The 22,966-nt window shown below is 38.6% G+C and overlaps 1 protein-coding gene across 1 annotated transcript in view; it reads left to right on the plus strand.

The window, feature by feature from the left end:
• The window catches only part of LOC114044085 (chondroitin sulfate proteoglycan 4-like), a 116,370-nt gene that overhangs the window by 42,367 nt on the left and 51,037 nt on the right, over positions 1-22,966 (plus strand). Inside the window, 4 exon segments of the mRNA XM_027863369.1 lie at positions 6,533-6,696; positions 7,941-11,495; positions 13,993-14,460; positions 19,762-19,938. Coding sequence (XP_027719170.1) covers positions 6,533-6,696; positions 7,941-11,495; positions 13,993-14,460; positions 19,762-19,938 — 4,364 coding nt within the window.

Consider the following 22,966-nt stretch of genomic DNA (forward strand, 5'->3'; position numbering starts at 1 on the left):
GTAGAAATCAAATCAGAGGTAATACTAATTTTGGTATTTTCACAATAGCAATCTGAAATGCCGTTGATAGAAGAAACTCCTGCATGAACAGACTCCCTCCACTGGAACTATGTCACCATCTTCTTTACAACCTAGACTCCTAGAGAGTTGACCCTCCTGAAGGTTGTGACTTAGCCTGGGTAACACAGCCAGTAGGTGTCAGAGGTGGGGCATAATTCTTTGGATAAGATGCAGAAATATTCTGTTGTGTAAATAGTTTATATTTTTTTAAGCATGCTATAAAAACACTATTACAAGAATACTCCTTAAATTTTAAAGGAAAACTCACAGATGAAGCAAGACATGCATGTTCAAAATTAGTTCTAATCTCAAATGAAATAATAATTTTAATAGCTTGCATTTATATAGCATTTTAAGGTTTATGAAATGCTTTATAAATATTTTCTTATTTTATCCTCACAAAAACCCTGGGAGATAGGTGCTGTTATTATCCCAATTTTACAGATGCTGAAACTGAGGCTAAGAAAGGTTAAGGGATTTGCCCAGGGTCACACAGTTAGTAAGGGTTTGAGACAAGATTTGAATTCAGGTCTTCCTGACTCCAGGTTCAACACTTTACCCACAGCTCTGCCTAGCTGTCTTGTAACAAAGACAATAGGTACGTTTCTGTGACATTTAAAAAGGTTGAGAGGCATAATTTCTGGGTAATTTAATCATTTTATTAATAATGCCAGCATTTTAATAAAAGGACCAGTAGCATCTGGAGGGCCAAGGGCAATCATGGCAGCAGGCTCACACTTATATTCCCTTTGGAAGAGGGGTGTTTCCAAAGGTGGCAATCAACTCTGATTGGTTAACAATTAAAGAGAGAATGAATGTTACAATGGGGCTGAGAGGGGCATCACATCAAAGAGAGATTCTCCCTATACTCAGACCACCCCCAGCCTTGGGCTATCTATTCGAAGAATTGATCCCCACCCAACCTGAGTAGAACACAAAGCCTTCCCCAGGTAGGTGGGGTCTGAACAAAATTGTTAAGAAAATTAATCCAATCTCATTATCTATAATACCCTTCAAGAGACTGAACTTTTGAAATCAGGCCTTTCGAAAAAGGAGAGAGCTCTGGATTTCCCCAAATCATTGGTTATTAATAATCATTTCTCTCATTTCTAAATTGAGACATTACAGGGCCTCCTCAGTCACACAAAAGAGATGGCTTTAACAATCCACATAGGAAAAACCACATGGCTAAAGAATGCATGTTGCCCAGATTAAGTCTGGATTAGGCTTTCTTGGTTCATTCTAAGAAACTGGTTTATGAAAATCGCTGCTTCATGTCATCACCATGGTCATTGTGTAACAGGCACTCTATAGAATTACCAGAAAAGTGCCTATTATGAAAGTACAGTGAATACATAAGTACGTGGCCCAAAGGCATTTCAAAAAAAAAAAACTACCCTAAAATCCCTTTCTTGTCATGACCCCCCCCAATGTAAATTTGGAGGGGTATAATTTTTTAGAAATAAAATCAAAAGTAAACCCCCCCATTTCCAAAACTTTACCCCTACCGTGGAAATAAAGCATTTGCATCTTTCATCGTTACCAACTATTTGAGAAAAGTTTAGGAATGTTGGATGAGGTGAGTATCAAGTTACTTGCTCCCAGATTCCATTTGAATGATGCCAGGTTCCATAAGCAGCTACAACTCCACTTTTGTTGCACACAAATGCAATGATGGAAACTATAAAACAAAATAGAACAAAACAAAAAACAGGATAAAACCACAGTGGCACAGTGTGTGTGTGTGTGTGTGTGTGTATGTGTGTGTGTGTGTGTTTAGAGGCAGCCAGGTGGCACAGTAAATAGATCGCCAGGGCTGGTGTCAGGAAGACTCATCTTCATGAGTTCAAATCTGGCCTCAGACACTAGTTGAGTGACACTGGACAAATTCCTTAACACTGCCTCATTTTTTTCATCTGTAAAATGAGCTGGAGAAGGAAATGGTAAACCACTCCAGTATCTTTCCTAAGAAAAACCCCAAATGGGGTCATGACACAAATATGAGTGTGTGTGTGTAAATATATGTATATATATATATACACACACATATAGATACACATATATTTAGATGATGTTAATGGTATTCATGATCTCTATTAAATGACACGAACGAAGAAGCATTTGTTAAGTTCTCATGTCCTAATAGAAGGAAGACAGTATTTTAGGATGGTTCCATGGAAGAGGAAATCAGAAAAGCTCAGAGTGCTTAGAGTCTATCATAAGGGCCTGCCCTGGGATCTGGAGGGGTACAGCAGCCAGGCAGATGGTAAAGCCCTGTTGGACTTAATTGTACTGACAGAATTGTAGTTGGTGACTCCTTTTTCATCTAACCAGTGAATAGTCATCTCTACCTTGCCCACTTGTGGGGATGGAGAGAGCCAGGTCTACGCCTGTAGGGATAGGGTAGATGCCGGGAGGGTTAAAGAGAAAGGGAGCATTGGCAGAAAGGTAAGGAGGGAAAGGAGATGAGACTTGGGATTCCAGGGCAGTGGACCAGAGCTGGGCTTGAGCTTTTCTTGGCCTGGTCCCGTCTCTGCCTTCCGGGTCAACAACACTGTCTTGTGGAGTAATGGAATAAGTATTGAGCTTGGAATCAGGAAGAGCCATGAAGAGGTGCTTACCATGCTGTATACCTTTATCCACTTCTTTTGACACCTTTTGAATACAGTGCAACCCTTGGACTCTCTTATTCCTTGATTTTCCCTCTCCTCCTCAATGATGTTGTGTCATCTGAGAATGACAGGATCATAAGTTTAGAGGTACTTCAGAGACCCTAGAGAACCAGAGGTTCCCAAACTTATTTGGCCTACTGCCCCTTTTTATTTTTATTTTTATTTATTTTTTGGCTAGGCAATGGGGTTAAGTGACTTGCCCAGAGTCACGCAGCTAGTAAGTGTCAAGTGTCTGAGGCTGGATTTGAACTCAGGTCCTCTTGACTCCAGAGCCGGTGTTCTATCCACTGCGCCGCCTAGCTGCTACAATACCATCCCCTTTTAAAAAAAATTACTCAGCTCCATCCTGGAAATCTACTTTTTTTTAACCCCTTTTTTTTATTTGAAATTTGCATCATTTAAAAAATATACAATTTTTTTTTAAAAAAAAAAATCTTAAATTTAATAATTTATTGTAAATTTGTGGGTTTTTTCCTGCATTGAAATTTTGGTGACACAATATTGCGTCATGTAAATAGAATTGTATTATAAAGAAGTCATTACATGCACATATTCCTGCTGAGGCGTGCTGGACTTCTCAACAATGCATGAGGTGTTTGCCTGCCAACACTTGCTTGTTAAGACCTGTCATCAGACTTGACCACTGATTGATTATAACTTGTGTTTTGTGTGTTTATTTGGAAAATAATGTAATCACTACAACTTTAATTCTGTTACACAACAGATGAAACATGTACAAACGGTTTTTCAAAATTTTCTTCTTTTCTTTCCTTATGCTTCCACTGCCCCTTTATTTTTATTCAGTGCCCCCCCCCCCAAATTGCACCCAAGACTACTACAACGCCTTACTCCTCCCTCCCCCGATCATTCCAGTTTGGGAACCTGTGCCCATCTACCACCACATTCTTATCTTTAGCCTTCTAATTGAATGTTTTGGTTTTTGGTTTAATGAGTCTGTGACCTGTCTGTATACAAAGGTGATTCAAAAATGGTGCCCACATTGGTAACCAGTTGCTTCCTGTCTGTTAAAGATTGATCAGTTTCATTTATTTTTAAACTATGTTGCTCGGTGCTTGCCATGCACTTTCCAAATCTTTTCTCAAAAAAGAATTCATGTAATAAAAGCATGACATTTCTGAACAGTCTATACTCCTTTGGTTCTTTATAAAAAGTACAGTGGTTGGAGCTCTGGACCTGGTGTTAGAAAGACCTAGTATAAATCTGGACTTGGACACTTAGCAGCTGTGTGTCCCTGGGCAAATCACTTAACTTCTGTTTGCCTTAGTTTCCTTAACTATTAAATGAGGATAATAGCAGCTACCTCCTAGAGTTGTTGTGCCTGGCACATAGTAGGTGCTTTAAAAATGCTTATTCCCTAACTCTCCCACCCCCAATGTTACACTTCCCAACGGGGATCTCCCAAATTATCGTCAGTTGGGATGTTGGGAATTTGTCATCCATAAGACCAAAGAACTGGATCCAGGACACAAGCAACCTGTTTTAATCCGATGGTTTAGTTAAACTATCCTGAGGCAGTGAATTTTTCTTGCTGCCAGCTTAGGCTGTATTTGAATTGCTGCCAGTGAGGTAAAATGTAGGAAAATATAGTGGTATTATTAATAAACATTACTTAGTCGTTCTGAGGAGTGGATATTATGATTTAGAAAACACTTCCTGGTTTGGTAAATGCGACAATGCACCATATTGGACTTATCAAATATGGGAGGGGGGAGGATTGTAAGAATTCCAAGGGGTTGATGCCTCATTTCACTTTATGATGTTTTTGGAGCTGTTATGGGATTTTTTAAAAAATGTTTTTACAGAGTGGGGAAAAGTTGTTTATTTGACTCTCCTACCCATTCTCCCCGCCCTTTCCCCCTTGTGCTGGACAGAGAGGAGTCATGGAATCCCAGAGCTATGAAGGACCTCAGAGGTCCTTCTCCAGAATAGGAATATTCTCCACCACATCCCCATGTGATCATCCAAATTCCACTTGAGGACCTCTAGTGATGGGCATACTTCCCAGTATAGCCCATTCCAATTTTGTTTAGCTCTCATTGTTGAAAAATTTTCCCCTAAATTAAGCCAAAATCTGTCTCTCTACAGCTTCCACCCATTACTGGTAGTTCTGCACTCCTGGGCCAAGAAAAACAAATGTCTCATGTGACAGTCATTCTGACATATGTAGACTGGTAGCCTTTTCTTTACCCAGCTCCGCAGTTCATTCACTTTACTCATGGTTTTAAGTCTTAGCTCAGTCACCTTCCTCTAGAGCCATTTAGGTGACACAGTGGATAGAGCACAGGGTCAAGGTCAACCTGACTTGAAATCTGGCCTTGGCACTTACTAGATACCCTGAGCAAGTCCCTTAACCGCTGTCTGCCTCAGTTTCCTCAACTGTAAAATGGAGATAATAATAGCACCAACCTCTCAATGTTACTGTAATGACAAATGAGGTAACATTTGTAAAAAGTACTTAGCACAGAGCCTGGCATTTAGTAGGCACTTAGTAAATGCTTGTTCCCTTATGGATCATGGGTTCTAAATCTGAGATCTGTGGACTTAAAAAAAATTTTTTTTCTATTTCAATAATTGTCTTTCAATATAATTGGTTTCCTTTGTAATCCCACGTGTTTTATCTTATACATTTAAAAATTATTCTGAGAAGGATCCCTGGGTTTTACCAGATAACCAAAGCGGTCCATGACCCTAAAAAAAGGGTGAAAAATTTCTGATCTAGACATTCTTCAGCTAATTGATATTTTTCCTAAATGTGGTACCCAGAAATGAGCACAAGATTCCAGATGTGGTCTGGACCAAGACAGAGACCTGCCAGACTAACCTACTTCCTTTTCTCCATTATACTTTTGTTAATGCAGCAGAGATCACATTAATTTTTTGGGGGGGGGGGAACTTTCATTCACTCTTTACATCAGGTAGTCTGTAAAATATTTTCATTCAGAATCTATTTTGTTTAGTGCAAAGAAAACTAGAAAGGGCATCAGGAGGGAAAAATTATATTTCTGGTTCTGTCATTGTATGATGTTGGTCAAATCTTTTAACTTGTCTCAGCCTCAACCACCTGATTTGCAAAATAAGGAGGTAGGAGGGTTCCTTTCAGCTCTAAAAATTCTGAATAAATCTTGAGGAGAAGGCAAAGGGTGGTGTAGAGTAGCATGTACTTATTTTTCCTGCTATAATAAAACGTGATGTCACAGAGAAGGCCCCAAACCTGAAGTCAGGAAGACTGAGCTTCAGATCCTAGCTCAGGGACATTCTAGCTAATAAGTGACCTTGAGGAACTCACTAATTCTCTTTGTACCTCAGTTTCCTCATCTGTGAAAATAAGTGGGATGGACTAAATGTCATCAAAAAACCTTTCCTGCTCTAAATCTATGATGTTGTAATCTGGGTTAATCAGGTTTTTTTTTTTTAATTGAATGAGAAAACATTTTTACATACAAAAAAAAAAGAGAACATTTCTCAATATACGCAAAACATAACAAATGAGATGATTACATATAAAACCACAAATCTCTATTGGGCAGGGGAATACAAGTAATCCCAAAAGTCTCATTGCAGTTTTAAATTATTAAAGTTATTAAAGGTTATAATTTTATTAACTCTTTTGGGACATCCTATATAATAAATTCAATGTGTTATTTTTTTGTGAGGCAAATTTCAAAGAGATCAACAAAAACTGCTTTTCTGTATTATTAATATCTTTATAAATTATGTTTCAGTATGAACACAGAAAGAATCTTTTTTTTTAATTATAAGTCATTCTTTTTTTTTTGTAGCATCTTTTTTTGGTGAAAGTTTTGTGGAACTGAACATCATAGAAGCTTCTCCAGACTTGTCCCTTCACTTAAAATTTCAGACCAGCAAACCACATGGATTACTTTTTCTAGCAGCTGGAAAAGATGATTATTGTGCAGTGGAACTCATTTCAGGAAACCTACGGGTGCATTTCTTTAAAATATTTGCATTTTATATATCTATATCTATATGTATATGTAATATAATGAATATATATTATCTAATCTTTGTGTGCATATAACATAATGAATACATTATATATAATCAGTTGTATTTGTTATATAACATAATAAATATATATTACATAATAAACATTTATATTTCTATATATAACATAATGAATATATGCTATAAATAAAACTTTTATATTTATTATGTATAAAACATAATGAATATATAGTATATAAAATAAATATTTGCACTTACGTATATATAGCAGGACAGTTAGGTGACATGGTGGATAGAGCGCTGGTCCTGGAGTCAAGAGTACCTGAGTTCAAATCCGGCCTCAGACACTTACTAGTTGTGTGACCCTAGGCAAATCACTTATCTTTGTTTGCCTTAGTTCCTTATGTGTAAAATGAGCTGGAGAAGGAAATCACAAACCACTCCTGTATCTTTGCCAAGAAAACCTCAAATGGAGCCATAGAGAGTCAAATATGACTGAAATGACTCAACAACAACAACAATAATATGTAACATAATCAATATATATAATAAATATATTTATGTATATGGAAGACATAATGGATATATATAATAAATATATTTATATGTATTCATAAATATGGTATACACAGTGTGGAGTGCTTAACATAACTTTTAAGAGGGAAACAATCATGGAAAAAAGAAAACAAAAATTATTTAATACTTTTATTCTCATGAGAATAGAGAGCTAGGTGACACAGTGTAAAGAGGGCTGGACTTGGAATCAGGAGGACCTGAGTTCAGATACAGCCTCAGACACTTTGTGACTTTGGTCAAGTCACTTAACCATTGCCTACCTCAGTGTCCCCATCTATAATAGCACCTACCTCCCAGGATTCTTGGGAGAAAAAATAAGATAATATTTATAAAGCTCTTTGGAAACCTTAAAACATTATAATAAATGCTAATTATTGTTATTATCATTATTATTATATACTGACTTTAATATTCATTGCACTGTCTACTTTTACCAACCTATCTCAATAGTTATAACTCTAAAGTTTGGCCTTACCTCACTTGCCATTTAGGTTATAAAAATGGGAGAGTTATAGTAGCGTCCAGTTTTATTGCACTGTTTTTATAAAGAGCCTCTGTATGCTCAGTGGCCAACTGTAAATATAAGTATATAAATATTAATGATAGAGAGGTGTGATTGGCTAACTCTAGTCTCCTTTTTTCCAGGTGAGAGTGAATTTGGGTGCAGGTGAATTAGTGCTACATTCTCAACAAAAATCACGCTTGGATGACTTGGCTTGGCATGTGGTTGATTTACGTCGTGCCAGTGATACTGTCACTCTGGTTGTTGACACTCTCCATAGTACCAGTGGGATAATGTCAGGGAGGATACGTGGATTAAATATTCAGCAAGGAATCTATGTTGGGGGGAGCAGCAGTCTTGATGTTCCTTACTTGGAAAGAGGACGCTCTAATTTCCGAGGATGTATGGAGGACGTGATATTTAACCAGCGCGAGATTCTGAACTCCCTCAGGTCTTACCCTGGATTTAAGAAAGTTCATGAGGTATCATTGGGATGTAGTGATGAATTCTTTGCAGGTGAAAGTGAAGCTATCAATTTCTTTAGCTCCAAATCTTATGTCACTTTCCCAGGGTGCAACACCAAGAGAGAAGTACTCTGGGAATTCACTTTTCAGACTGGAGCTGACCAGGGTTTGCTTCTCTATCAGTCTGGAAGATCAGGGGACTTTGTTGCTTTGGAAATAGAAGCTGGATTCATTAAGGCACATGTTGGAAGGAGTCAAACTAAAACTGAGCTTCCTTCCCTTAGCTTAATTAGTGACAATGAGTGGCACTTTGTTCAACTCCAGTTCACCAGGAGGTATTTCAGCTTGCGGGTTGATGAAGAAAGAGTCCAAATATCCCTGCCTCTACACAGCAGGGCACTTGAATGTAAAGGTCCACTCTTTGTGGGAGGTGGTGATAACAGTGCCTGGTCAGAAATGAAGAAGTTAAAGTTTACCCCTGTTTCTAGGAAGTCTGCCAGAGGTGGCTCCTTCAAAGGCTGCTTAAGAGGCCTGAAGGTTAACTTGGAAAAGCTATCACTAAAGAATGCCCTTGTTTCCAAAGATATTTCAGCTGGATGTAATACTAAAAGTGGTGCTGTTTCAAGTATTCCTGTAGCAACAACTGAAAAAATGATGCTTCAGACAACAACTCCCTCTTCTAGTACTCTTCCTGAAAGATTCAGATCTTCCCTTCAGGAGGACAGCAGTAATTTCTTGGCTTTGAATAACTTGGTAGTTCAGGAAGGTGGACAAGCCCCAGTTGAAAGTAAACATATTTGGGTGAATTTGGAATTTAAGGAATTAGAAATTCATTATTCCCAAGTCCTGTTTCAAATTAAGGAAAAACCTATTCATGGAGATTTGAGATTAGTTGGTGCACCTGCATCCCAGGTGGAAGCAACTTTTACGATGTTAGATTTGTGGCAAGGAAGAGTTATGTATGTCCATGATGGCTCTGAGAGCACCAGAGATCACTTTATATTGTCTGTTTCTATCAGCAAGGAGAAGGAAATTCCTTTCCATCTGCAAGGAGATGATCCATATGTGTGTAACATTACTATCAGTCCAGTAAATGACCCCCCAGAGCTCTCCCTTCCAGAAGGAAATTTGCTTCTCCTATTAGAGAACTCCAAAAAACGACTGACGTCTAACATGGTTAAGGTGTTGGATCCAGATACTAACCCGTTAGACCTGACTTTTTCAATACTTGGAAACTTCAATGCTGATACTGGATATTTAGAAAACTCTAAGCATCCTGGAAAAATAATTAATACATTTACAAATGAGGATTTACAACATGGAAGAATTTTCTATGTGCATCGTGGGCCCCAGAATTCCCGTGTTGTTCTGCGAGTAAGTGATGGGGAGTTGGTTAGTAATACAACCGTATTACGAGTCAAGGCCATGCCTTGGGATTATGAAGTGGTAAATAACACTGGTGTGACTGTTCAACAGGGCAGCGTGGTTCTGATTACTCAGAGCAACTTGTCAGTACAGATTAATGCTGGGGAGCAGGAGATGGAGATACGGTATGACATTATCCAACATCCTCTTTTTGGTCAGATTCAAAGACGAAGTTCTAATGGGGAATGGAAGCTTGTCAACACCTTTTCTCAACGTTCTATTGATCGAGATCGGGTAAGGTACTATAGTACCTTTAAAGAATCACAAGTGGAAAATGTCACTGATCATTTTACATTTAAAATTAGCATTGAAAATAAAGTCAGTGAAGAACTAGTATTTCCCATAGCCATACAATGGCTGAAGTATAAATTGGTGAAAAATAGTCCCCTAAATATTGATACAATGGATAAAAAAATGTTAACTTCAGATAACTTAATGGTTAGGATGGAGAGTATGGAGGCACTTGAGAGCGAGCTTTATTTTAAGTTACTGTCCCTGCCTAAGAAAGGAAAACTGCTGCTTGGCAGCAATGTTTTAAAACTAAACTCCACCTTCAGCCAAAAAAATATTATAGATAATGAAGTTGCTTATGAACTAGTTGAGAGGTCACAAGAAAACACACAGGATTCATTCAGGTTCTTGATTTGTACCAACTATACAGAATCAAAGGTTTATATCTTCACAATAAATATCAGAGCAGATCACAATCACGTTATTTTAACCAACAAAGGATTTTCTGTAACTGAAGGCGAAGGGAAGTTAATCACCAAAACAGAATTATTTGTGCAAACTTTGAGTAATCAGGTTTTCCATTATAAGGTCACCAAGAGCCCTCACCATGGGAAGCTGAAACTTATTAACTCTTCAGATTCACTGGAAAGTAATGATAACATAACTACTTTTACCAACCAGGATATCACTGGTGAACGTTTGATGTACATCCACGATGACTCTGAAACTGTGCGTGATGAATTCGTTGTTAGGGCATCTGCCAAAGGAGCAGGAGATGAGGAGACTGGGGTGGGTCCCGAAATCAAAGTAAATATTTCTGTGAAACTAAAGAATGATGAGAAGCCTGTGCGCGTGGTAGATAAAGTATTTCATGTGGTAAGAAATAGTCAGCGCTTATTGACATTGATGGATCTTTGCTACCATGACCCCGATTCAGATTTTAATGATAAGCAGTTGGTATACACCAGGCGGGGCATTCCAAATGGTGATCTAGTGTTAGCCAGTGATCCCAGCCAAAAGCTCTACCAGTTCAAACAAGAAGACCTAGAGGAAGGGTGCGTGCTGTTTAGGCATCGCGGCGCAGACTATGCCCGATTTGTGCTGCTTGTCACGGATGGCACCCACTACACGTCCTCCCTTTTAGAGGTCAGTGCTTCGGAGCCGTACCTGCGGATAGCCAACAACACAGGATTGCTTGTGCTAAAAGGAAGAGAAAAAGCTCTCACAACTGCTAACCTTAGTGTTACCACAAATCATGACATCAGAAGTGACACAGAGATCAAGTATGAGATCTTTTTGCTTCCAAAGTATGGCAGCGTCTTGGTGAAAAATAGGCCATCAGCTTCATTTTCCCAGCATGACTTGAAGCAAGGACATGTGATTTACAGGCATAATGACAACAACCACCTTGCTGATATGTTCAACTTGACTGCAAAAGTTAAAGAGATACACTTGAATATTGGGATTCGTGTTCAGATGTACTTGGAAAGCCACCAACATCCCCCTGAAGTTGTTCACAGCAAGAACCTTTTAGTTGAAGAAGGAAAATCAGTGAAACTCAGTAGAAGAAAGCTTCAGGTATGTTTAGATGCATAGGTATGTGCTTATATCCTCTACAGAATGACTCAGTGAATCCATAACACCAATCATGCTCACTCTACCACAGCCACTGGGACTGGTCTCTTAGGCATATTTTCGTGTGCCTATGAAAGATGTTAAACTCCAATTAACTTTTTAAAAAAAAAACTTTGCATAGTAAATTTACTCTGGATTTCTGAAAGTTTTTTTCTGTTATATTTATTTAAAATTGCAACAGTTTACATTAGAAACAAGCTCAATTAAGGTAAAAAACAAATAACTGCATACAGCTTAATTTTACAAAATGCAAACATACATCTTTCATTATTCCATTATCTATTAAGAGCCCTATAATTGCACAGTGCTCCAATTAACTCTTGTCCTGAAGCTATGACCTTTAGTAAAGGAAGGGTGTCATATAGGTATGATGAGAAAGTTCCAGGTTCTCAATATTGTTCATTTGGGGAGTTTTCCCATTATTGGAAAGAGATGAGATTCCTAAGAAGAAAGGGAATACTTATCAATATATTTTTACTTAGGTTTGATGGCACCATAATTCATTTTGTCTCAAGATACATTGATGTAACAACTCCATGTTTAAAAACTTAGAACAATTTAAGAAATTTGAATTTTTCTAAAATTTCTAAAAATAGCTGTAAAAATAACATAATTTATCTTCCTAGTTAGGCATCCACAAAATGTGATATACAGAGCTCTGAAGGTTGACCGATTCAGAATTTTCCATACCATCAGAGCAAAGGGACATTATAGACATGAAAGCTCTCTGCTGCAGGAAGGAAGTTTCCCACTTCTTGCCATTAATATTTGAGGATTAGCAGGCACACCCCTGCTGCTTACAGTTAAAAGATTATATAAGGAGCTGTAAAAACTGCTTGAAGCTAGAAATCTGTAAGAACTGTGATTTACAAGAAATGACAATGAAAACAGGCAGTTACTCATCTCCTCTAAGTCCCTGGGTTCAAATCCCACTCCTAACAAAGACAACTTGGGTGACCTTGGTTAAGTCACTCAAGCTCCATGGGCCTCATTTTCATCATCTGGAAAATGAAAGGATTGTATTAGATGGTCTCTGAGGTTGCGCCACCCCACTCCCAGCTCTATAGCGATAATCCTTTGCATGCAAGTTTTATTGTAAGGCAAGTGGAAATGAAATAGGGAATAGAAAATCTTAGTCCAATCAATTGACTGAATCATAAGTTTGGAATAAATGGATGCAGTGCATAGGAGTTCTTGCCAGTTCTTTCTGAATTTTTCTGCAACTTCTATTGGTGACATTTACATAACCACCACCAGGGGTCTCACATGGATCACCATGGTAGAATCCAGTTTGTTATTACCTAAGAAGCAAGTTTTACTTTCATATTAAATTTTAAAAAAATTTGAATACCTATTAGCAAGTTTTTAATAAATATTTTAGCAAATATTTATTGAAATTGAATAAAAAGAATAGTAAGGCTTGATCCCAGTTTTTAGGGAATCATGGAATCATGGATTTTTTTTTCAGTTAAATTCAATTCATTAAACATTTACTAAGTGCCTGATTTGTGCCAGGTACTGTGCTAAGAACTGGGGATACAAAATGGAGCAAAAGACAGCCCTGCCCTCAAGGAGCTTACAATCTAGAAGGAGAGATAACATGCAAACAAAAATATACAGAGCAAGCTATATATAGGATAAATAGGAAATAATTAAAAGAGGGAAAGCACTGGAATTAAAAGGGGTTGGGGAAGGCTTCCTGTAGAAGGTGGGATTTTAGTTGGGACTTAAAGGAAGCCAAGGAGGTCAGTAGGAGTAGAGAAGGGAGAGCGTTTCAAGCGTGGGAGACAACCAGCCTAGAGATGGAGCGTATCACTCATGGAACAGCCAGGAGGCCAGGGTCACTTGGGGACTAAGGTATGAGAAGACCAGGAGGGTGCTTGGTCATGAAGGGCTTTGAATGCCAAACAGACCATTTTGTATTTGCTTCTGGGGGCAATAGGGGAGTCACTGGAGTTTATTGAGTGGGGCAGGGGGTAACGTGACTTCAGAGCTTACACTTTGTGCCATGGATTTCGTGTGAAAAGAGGTGTCAGAGATTTCTCTCTTTTTTTTCTTTTGAGATAATTGAGAAAAAGGTTAGGGATAGCTTTGTGAAACTGTAGTTTCCTCCAGTCTTGCAACTGGGTTTGAATAGATTGGATTAGGTCCTCCGTAAATGTTCTTGACTGACTGCATCATAAGTTAACCCACATTCATGCATTTTGACCATATGATCATAGATTTAGAGTTGGAAGGGACCCCTCAGAGGCCATCTAGTTTAACCTTTTTTTTTTTTTAATGGATAAAGAAACTGAGGCCCAGAGAAATTGTGCCCAAGGTCACACAGATAAAAAGTAGCAAAACTGGGATGGGTGCATAGTTAAAGAATCTGCCTCCTATCTCCATTTTAATGTGATTCTTTTCTCTGTGTATGTTTTTGTGAATATCTCCATGTGAGGCTATACATGAAAATAACTCTGCATCAGAGATAGTGTTCATCATTAAGAGCCCCCCGGTCCATGGACAGCTCCGAAAATTTGTCCCTGAAGATTACTTGGATGCTGATGAGAATTCTCCTTCATCATTTACACAACAAGATATAGATGATGGTCATATCCATTATGAGCATACAGCTTTTGGCCAACGGCAAGATCGCTTTTTGCTGGGTGTCACAAACGGTGTCCAGGCCATCAGTGGTATAGAAATCATGGTGGATATTATCCCTAGACTGATTCCTTTGGTCATACAGAACTTCACGGTACAAGAAGGTGGCTCCAGAGCCCTTTTAGAGGACTTCCTTAAAATTCCAAATCACCATTTTGTGGGAATCGACTGTGAATTTGTCCTAGTTGAATCACCAAAGCATGGTTACATTGAAAATTCTCATTTTCCAAGAATAAAGCTAATGAAGTTCACCAGAAAACAGGTAAGGACCTTCTGGAACTATCTCTGTCCATGTTAGGGGTAAGGTGAGAATTTTTTTTTTGTATATAATTTATCATTTAAGTGAGAATTGAGAGAATTCTTTGTTGTGACTGTAGTCTGTTTCTTACATCAAAGTCCTAAAAATCAGTAACCTCAGACATTGATTTCTGGTCATGTCTTTGCTGCTCAGTTACTGTCAGCCTAGCCTCTGGCTTTCATTCCTTGGTTCTTCCTTTAAAAGCAAAACCGAGATAATTGGGTTTGTATATTCAGGTAGTTGTGTTTTCACCATAGTTCGTATCTGAATTTTGTTTATAAGATATTCTTTGTAGAATCAAGTTCCTTGACTGGCATTCTTTTTCTGTCTTTGTGTCTCTAATGCTTAGCATAGTACCTGACATGTAGTAAGCAGGAAATACTTATTTAATTGAATGTAGGGAGAATAGGTCCTAGTAGGCACAGCTAGGTAGTGCAGTAGATAGAGCACCGGGGCTTAAAGTCAGGAAGACTCATCTTCATGAGTTCCAATCCAGCCTCAGACACTTACTAGCTGTGTGACCCTGGGCAAGTCATTTAATCTTTTTTGCCCCAGTCTCCTCCTCAAATAAGCTGGAGAAGAAAATGGCAAACTACTCCAGTATCTTTGCCAAGAAAATCCCAAATGGGGTCACAAAGAGTTGGACACAACTGAACAACAGGTCCTAGTAACAAATAGGAATACCATTAGTTACTCCTGTTTCCAGTCTCATCCCTACCTCTTCCTCTGTAGGAGCTGCCCTTAATATCTAATTCTGAAGTGTTTGTAGCTTCAATTTCAGTGATTCAAGTGACCTTAGGAATCTTACTGGATGTGCTTTCAGAGAAATGGAACGGGGGAGGCTCTGGCTGCCCCCTTTTGTTAGAATTATTGGTAGGACTGGAGGGGAAACATCTGTGAAGTTTTTGATGTTAATTACCAAGAGTTTTCTTCAGTTTTATTAAAACTTCTGGGCTAGCGTACTTCCTAATGGTTAAAAGAAACATTTTGACAAATATAAATTCACTTTAATAATCCAGTTACTATTAATGAATTAGTACCTTCTGTCTGCTAAGAACTGTGATAGGTGCTTGAGAGCCCCTGCCCTCAAGGAGCTTAAAATCTAGTGTGGGAGGTAAAATGTATACACAACCAAAACACAAAAATAATACAGCAAATAATTAATTGAAGTATAGGGTGCTCTGAGAATTCAGAATGAGGGAGAAATTGTTTATGGCTCGGTGCAAAGAGGGAGGGCTCCCTGAAGGTCCGGGGATTTGAGTAGGTCCTCAAATTGAGTTGAGTAGAACAACACATGGGATATAGATTATATTGGGGAAAAAAAAGTGGCATTGAATTGGGAAGCTAGGCTTTTTTTCTCCATGAAGCACATTTTATCTCCCCAAATGAATTTATATAACACCTCTGTAGAAGAAGCAACATTCCCTCTGAGACTCTTCATATGTATATTTCACTGTGAGTGTGTGTATATGTGTGTGTGTGTGTATAAATACTCTTGGAAACAAATAATTTGAGTCAAAGGAAGTAACTTGAACACACATAATAAACAAATAGGAGCTGGGGTTGTTGAGCTGCTAAAGTGTTTCAGCTATTTTAATGAAAACAAGCAGATAGCGTGGCTTTACCGTCTTTAAAAGTTAGCTACGTTAGACTGTTTTTCGGCCTATTAAATTCTTAGACTGTGAAGGTGCTGAAAAGCACAAATCGTTGAAGTTCAGTTTTTGACCCTGGATTTTTAAAAAATCATTGACATTAATAAAGATATAGAAAGTGTTTAGCAGATTTACAGATGTCACACATTGCTGTTATTTTGGATTTTGATAGGGTAGGACAACGGACCCTAAAGATCAAAATGTAACTTTCCTAGATACAAACACATCTGTAAAACATTAGAGAAGAGTAGTATTGACTCAAAAAACAGTCAAAAGAAAGTTTTGGAGAAAACACACCTTCAGAGATCTTGGTATGAGATCAACCCTCAAAGCATGATTGATGGAAATGGGGGACCAAATGAGTATGAAAATGGAGTAGATCTGCCAATGTTTATATAAGATATACATGCAGATAGATCTACCAATGTTACATATATTATATGTTTATTATTTAATGTATTTATACTAATTTTATAATTTATCTATAATTATATAATCATAACATTAACATAATTATATGATTAATATATTTATATTAATGTATTATGTATTGTTATGTATATGTATATATTTTTAGTCTGGACCTGGCATTAAGGAATTTCTGATGCTGAAGTTTCTTCCTCCAGTGACAATCAGCAACAGTTCTTCAAGTTAGAGTCTTGGAGAGTAGCCTAGGGTATTAAGAGGTTAGGTAACCTGCCCACAGTCATGTACCAACTCTGTGTCAGGGCTCGGACTTGAACCTGGCATATTTCTGGTTCTAAGACTGACTCTTTCCACATTATGCCTCTTTAGATAAAATTTAGCAGAGACAAAAATGTTAAGTTGTGTATTTTAATTACAAAAGTCAGTTGCACAAATACAGGATGTAGAAGGCTTGGTTTGGTAGCTGTGGCATTTTCACTGACCACAAGCTAAATATTAAGCAGTAGTCTGCTGTGAATGTTTAAAAAAAAAGGGTATTGATGAAACTTTTAAAAAAATACACAGAGGAAATAAAAATGGGGTTCAAAGGGGAACACAGATAAGCAGAGAAGTGTTGTTACTACCACATTGTGTTTAATGTAGATTTGTAATTTCATGTGCAGTCATCATTTTCTTAGGGCAAAAGATCATATATCAGTGGCTTAAAATGTGACTTTTGGTCAGAGACGTAAAAATCTCACTATATTCTGGACTGGTCAGACCCCATCTAGAGCAGAGGTGGCCACCTGGGGTACTGGGGAACTAGATGAAAATGTAATTGAGAAATGTTTAATAATAATAACAACAACAGAAAATATACATTGCAACATAGATAATATTAATTTGTGGTTTTCTAAGTCAATATGTGGCTTGTAGGAATCTGTTTATATTTGAGTCTGATACCACTAATCTAGAGCATTCTTTGATTCTTGATTGATTGATTCTTTGTGTCCCCCTTGAAGAAGGAAATCAGCAACAGTAGTGTTTCTCAGGGAAGGCAGGCATAGTGATGAGAGAATCTGGGAAATGTGACATAAGAAATGGTGGAGAGAACCGAGGATGAGAAGAATTATGAGAGATGTGGCAGATGTTGAGGGCTTTCCTATGAAAGAGGGAGTGGAATGACTTGGAGTTGCTTTAGAGGCTAACCCTAGTACCAATGTGTAGCTGTTAAGGGGAGAAGATTTTATTTTTGTTTTCAGTTCCAAATTCTCTCCCTCTGTACATCCCCTCCTTCACCCATTGAGAAGGCAAGAAGTAGACTTTATGTGTGTGAAGTAGTATAAAACTTATTTCTAGGGGCAGCTAGGTGGTGGAGTGGATAGAGCACTGGCCCTGAAGTCAGGAGGACCTGAGTTCAAATCCGGCCTCAAACCAAACACTTGACACTTACTAGCTGTGTGACCCTGGGCAAGTCACTTAACCCCAATTGCCTAAAAAACAAGCAACAACAACAACAACAAAAAACAAACCTATTTCTACATTAGTTGGATTCTGAGTGAAAAAAGGAAAGAAAGGGAAAAAAACACACTTCCATCTTCACTCTGAATCTATCAGTTCTCTATCTGGAGATAGATTGCATTTTTCATCGTGAGTTCTTTGGACTTTTGGTAGATCATTGTATTTATCCGAGTTACTAGGTCTTTCACAGGAGATTATATTTATAGTATTGCTGTTAGGATATAGAGTGCTCTCCTGGTTCTGCTCACTTTGCTTTGCGGCAGTTCATGTAAGCTTTCCCAGGTTTTTCTGAAACCATTCTTAAAGGGAAAAGATTTCAACATTTGTTATTCAGTCATTTCAGTCATGTCTGACTTTTTGTGACCCCATTTGAGGTTTTCTTGGCAAAGATATTAGTTTGCCATTTCCTTCTAAAGCTCATTTGACCGATGAGGAAACTGAAGGAAATGGGGTTAAGTGACTTGCCCAGGGTCACACAGCTAAGTAAGTGTCTGAACCTGGATTTGAACTCAGGAAGATGAGTCTTCCTGACTCCGTGCCTGGCCCTCTATGTACTTTGCCACCATAATAAAAAAAAATAATAAATAAAACCCTTTCTAACAGTTAACAGCTATCTAAAATGAAGTAAGCTATATCACGAAGCAGTGAGCTTTCTGTCAATGGTTGTTTTAAAGCTGAAGCTATTGCTGAAAGGGGAAGAGGAAAGGAATAAGCATTTATATGGAGCCTACTATGTGCTATGCACTGTGTGTGCTAAGCACTTTAAAAATATGATTTCATTTGATTCTCAGAACAATACTACAAGATATGCTCTCTTATTATCCTCATTTTTACAGTTGAGGAAACTGAGGCAAACAGAGGTTAAGTGCCTTGCCCAGACAGCTGCTGTTCTTGCTTTTATTTCAGTGGGTGAGGAGGGGGCCTAGGAAGACTGAGTAGAGGAGCTGAAAATAGAAACGGAAAAAAATGGTGTTGATGAAACATTTAAAAAACACACAGAAAAATAAAAATGGAGTTCAAAGGGGAACACAGACAAGCAGGGCAGTGTTGTTACTACCATATTATGTTAAAAGAAAAGTGCTCTATGGAGCCAATTTGTAATTTCTCATTTTCTAGTCTTTGTATATGAAAATGTTCAGGTTAGTTAATGAATTTCTAATTCATGAGGAAAAAATTAGAAGGGAAGGTTAGACTAAATGAATTCTACATTCCCTCCCTCCAAGACCCTGTAATTCTAGCCTAACCTCATGTGACAGATGAAGACACAGAAGCCCAGAGACACGGCTTGGTTTTGACTTGCCCAAGGTCATGCAGCTAGTTAGTAGCAGATCTGGGACAGGGGCCCTACTCTCCAGATTCTCTGCCCAATTGTTTTTCTGCTGCATCACATTTCCTAGTCCTTCTTTTTAAGTTTTTTTTTTTTTTTTTTGGTGGAGAAAAGGTAGTCCTTATGCTTTCCTATGTGTCTGGGGCCTAGTGTTATTTCAGAAAACATATGCATAGCCTATTATTACAAGTTAAATTTGATTTAGGTAATCCTGGTAGGGACGAAGGGGTTTCGCTGTTTTGGAGAGAAGCAAAAAAAAAAAAATCAAACCAGGGGTTCTTAGGCTGTAGTTTATTTAGTTTTAAATATGTGTGTGTGTGTGTGTATTTCCTTAAATAGTTGGCTTTTTTTTTGTCTTAGGTGGAAAAAGAATTAATTTACTATGTCCATGATGGAAGTGAAGAACAACTTGACAGTTTTACAGTCTTTGTGAATAACACAGAACTTGGGAAACAGAGTTTGCCCCAAACTCTCTTTGTGACAGTTCAACCAGTAAATGATGAGGCTCCAGTCATAGTAGCCAATAACATATTGCAGGTAAGTATGCCATGCTTTTGATTTTTTGATATAAACACTGGGGCCCCTAACTTGGTTTTCTTTGTAAACATTTATTAATAGCTAACATGACTTGGGAACATGTGTTGTTGTCATAAAAACAGTAATATCAGTCTGCACATATTTCCTGAGTGCCTAATACCTGTGGAGACACACAGCTAGGCACTGTGGGAGAGGGAGACAAGTAGAAGACATAGTCCCTGCTATCAGGGGGATGACAGCCTAGTAAGAGAGTGACAGATTACAACAGAAGAGAAAGGTAAGTGATTGCTGGTAAAGAAAATGTACGTTGTACTTCAAGTATTTGAAGGCAAGAGAAACCACTGCCCTCTGACTGGGTGGTCGGGGCAGGCTTCATGATTGAAGTGGGATTTGAGCTTTGCCTTGAAAGATGGATAGAATTCAGAGAGAAAAAGGGAATAACATAAGAAAATGCACTAGGCAGGAGAATGAAGGGCAACTAGGTGGTGCAGTGGTTAGAGCACTGGGCCTCAGGTCTGGAAGACCTGAGTTCAGATCTGGCCTCGGATATTTACTAGCAGTGTAACCCCGGGCAAGTCACTTAACCCTGTTTACCTCAGTTTCCTCATCTGTAAAATGAGCTGGAGAAGGAAATGGCAAATCATTCCAGTATCTTTGCCAAGAAAACCCCAAATGGGGTTATGAAGAGTTGGACACAACTGAAACAACTGAACAATAACAACAAAGGAAAAAACAACATGAAAAATATGTTCAGGGATAAATAGTAATAAATCAATTTGACTGGTACAGAGGGTATTTATAGAAAAGTATGAGAAAAGAGTAGCTAGGTGTCGAAGTGGATAGAGGACTGGCCCTGGACTCGGAAAGACCTGAGTTCAAATCCAGCCTTAGCCATTCCACACTGACTAGCAAGTCACTTAACCCCATTGCCTAGCAAAAAAACAAACAAACAAAAAAGAAAAGTAAGAGAAAGAAACATTGAAAAGGACCGCTGGGACCAGATTGTTCAGGAGATGTAGGATGTTAGAGCTTGTGATAGGACCACTATCTACCAGGTTTTCCTCTCCCCACAAAACATGAATTAGGCTAATTTCTTCCTGAAATTAAGGCAACAAAGCTACCCCTGGGGCTGCATTGGTTCCAGGGGTTAAGGAAGATTCAAAAGCTATCTCCCTTGATGACGCTTCCTATTGACTTTTGGCCATATCAACACGACTTCCTGGTTACCTAAAGGCATTAAAAACTCCACGCGTGTGGAGTGAGGGCCTTTCATATTTGGTGGACATATCTAGTTATTGCCCTGCCCTGCTGACCATGCTTATTTCCGTATGAAAACAAATGGGGCTACATCTTCAGAAGCTAAGCACTGCGGTATCCCTGTTGAATATCCTTTCTGTGTTTTGGCTAGGTCAGCCTCTTTTTGTTGGAATTGTTGAATAAGTGTCTTCTTTCATTCCAACTCCAAACTTAAACTGAGTACTAGTTCAAGTCAGACCTGCCCAATACAACGCTGGAGGGGATTTTAGAGGTCATCAAATTCAGTGCTCCTACTTTTTGAAACAGAAAGGTAAATCAGCATTCCAAAGGCTATTCAGGAGCGCTGAACAGACACAGAACTAGACCAAGTGTGTGCGGGAGCCAGCTACACCCAGTTTGTGAAAGCTGCTTATTAAATTTTCAGTATGTGCATTTACACCTTAAAAATTGACAAATGCTGGTGGTTGACATTTACCAGCACATTTCTGATTAGAACTCAGATCCTGTGACTCCTCATCCACCATTCTTTTGCCATATCTTACTGTCTATGAATGTCAGGCCAAGAAATTTGGACTTTTTTCTATGATCAGTAATTTTTCTGACATAAGAATCTACAAATTCTACCCATCTCTGAAAAATGGTTAAAATGATGTAGGACTTTAAAAACTAGCCCTTTTGGGGCAGCTAAGTGGTACAGTGGATAGAGCACAAGTCCTGGAGTAGGAGGATCTGAGTTCAAATGTGGCCTCAGATACTTTCTAGCTGTGTGATCCTGGGCAAGTCACTTAATTCCAATTGCTTCACCATCACCACCCCCAGGGAAAAAACCCAACTAATCCTTTTACAATTGAGTTCTTAACCTAGAGTGTGTCAGGTTTCAGGGGTTCTGTGAGCTTGTATGGAAAAACAACTTGATTTTCACGAACCACTAACTGAAATTTAGCATTTCCTTCAACCATTTAAAAACATTCTTCTGAGAAGGGGTCCATAGGCTTCACCAGAGTGCCAGAGGATTCACATAAAGGGGAAGAACACTTGTTTTACAGTGTGCAGCATGGCAGTTAAGAAGCTTTCCTCTCTTCTTCCTCTTCCCAGCATCCTGTCTTGCTTCCTTCCTTCCTGCTCTCTCCCTCCCCTCACCCCACCTCCCCGCTCTGCTGTCTTTGTCCTTGTCCTCCTGAGAGAAGGCCCTTTTCTTCAGTACTTTTTTACAGACAAGCCCCACTGTCCATCTGTTTTCTTTAAAATGGCATGCACAGCACTTTCATTTCTGAAGTTTGCTCTTCGAGTTGTACTTTGAGGGAAATAAAAGACAGCCTTCTGTGGTCAGTGGCCAACTCTTCCCAAAAGCTGTGAAGATAGCCCTAGGTTTTGCCTTAGAATTCATCGGGTCTTGCACAATATACAGCTGGTGTGCATAGATGAGTCTAGCCATGTGCATTTTCCTTTATGTCATAGATAAGTCAGCTCCTATGTATGTATGCACATTGTTTTGTCAGTTACTTGCTGGTAAGATGCTAATCTCCCACATGGCTCAGCATGCCATCTTACCAGCTCCCCACCAGCATGTGATTGAGGATCACAGGCTAGGCTACTGAAACCCATAATCAGAAAGGTTAAAAAGCTCCTGGAGATAATAGACTGCATCTCAGATAGCTTTTGGAGTGACAGTTTTAAGTCATCTGAGCTAATGCATTCATCCAGTAACACAACCAATCAATATTTGACTGCATTTAACAGTGTTAAGTATAAAGCTTAAAGGGAGTAGGAA

This window comes from Vombatus ursinus, unplaced genomic scaffold (genome assembly GCF_900497805.2).
Source record: "Vombatus ursinus unplaced genomic scaffold, bare-nosed wombat genome assembly UNPS02014772.1, whole genome shotgun sequence".
Taxonomy (NCBI): Eukaryota; Metazoa; Chordata; class Mammalia; order Diprotodontia; family Vombatidae; genus Vombatus; species Vombatus ursinus.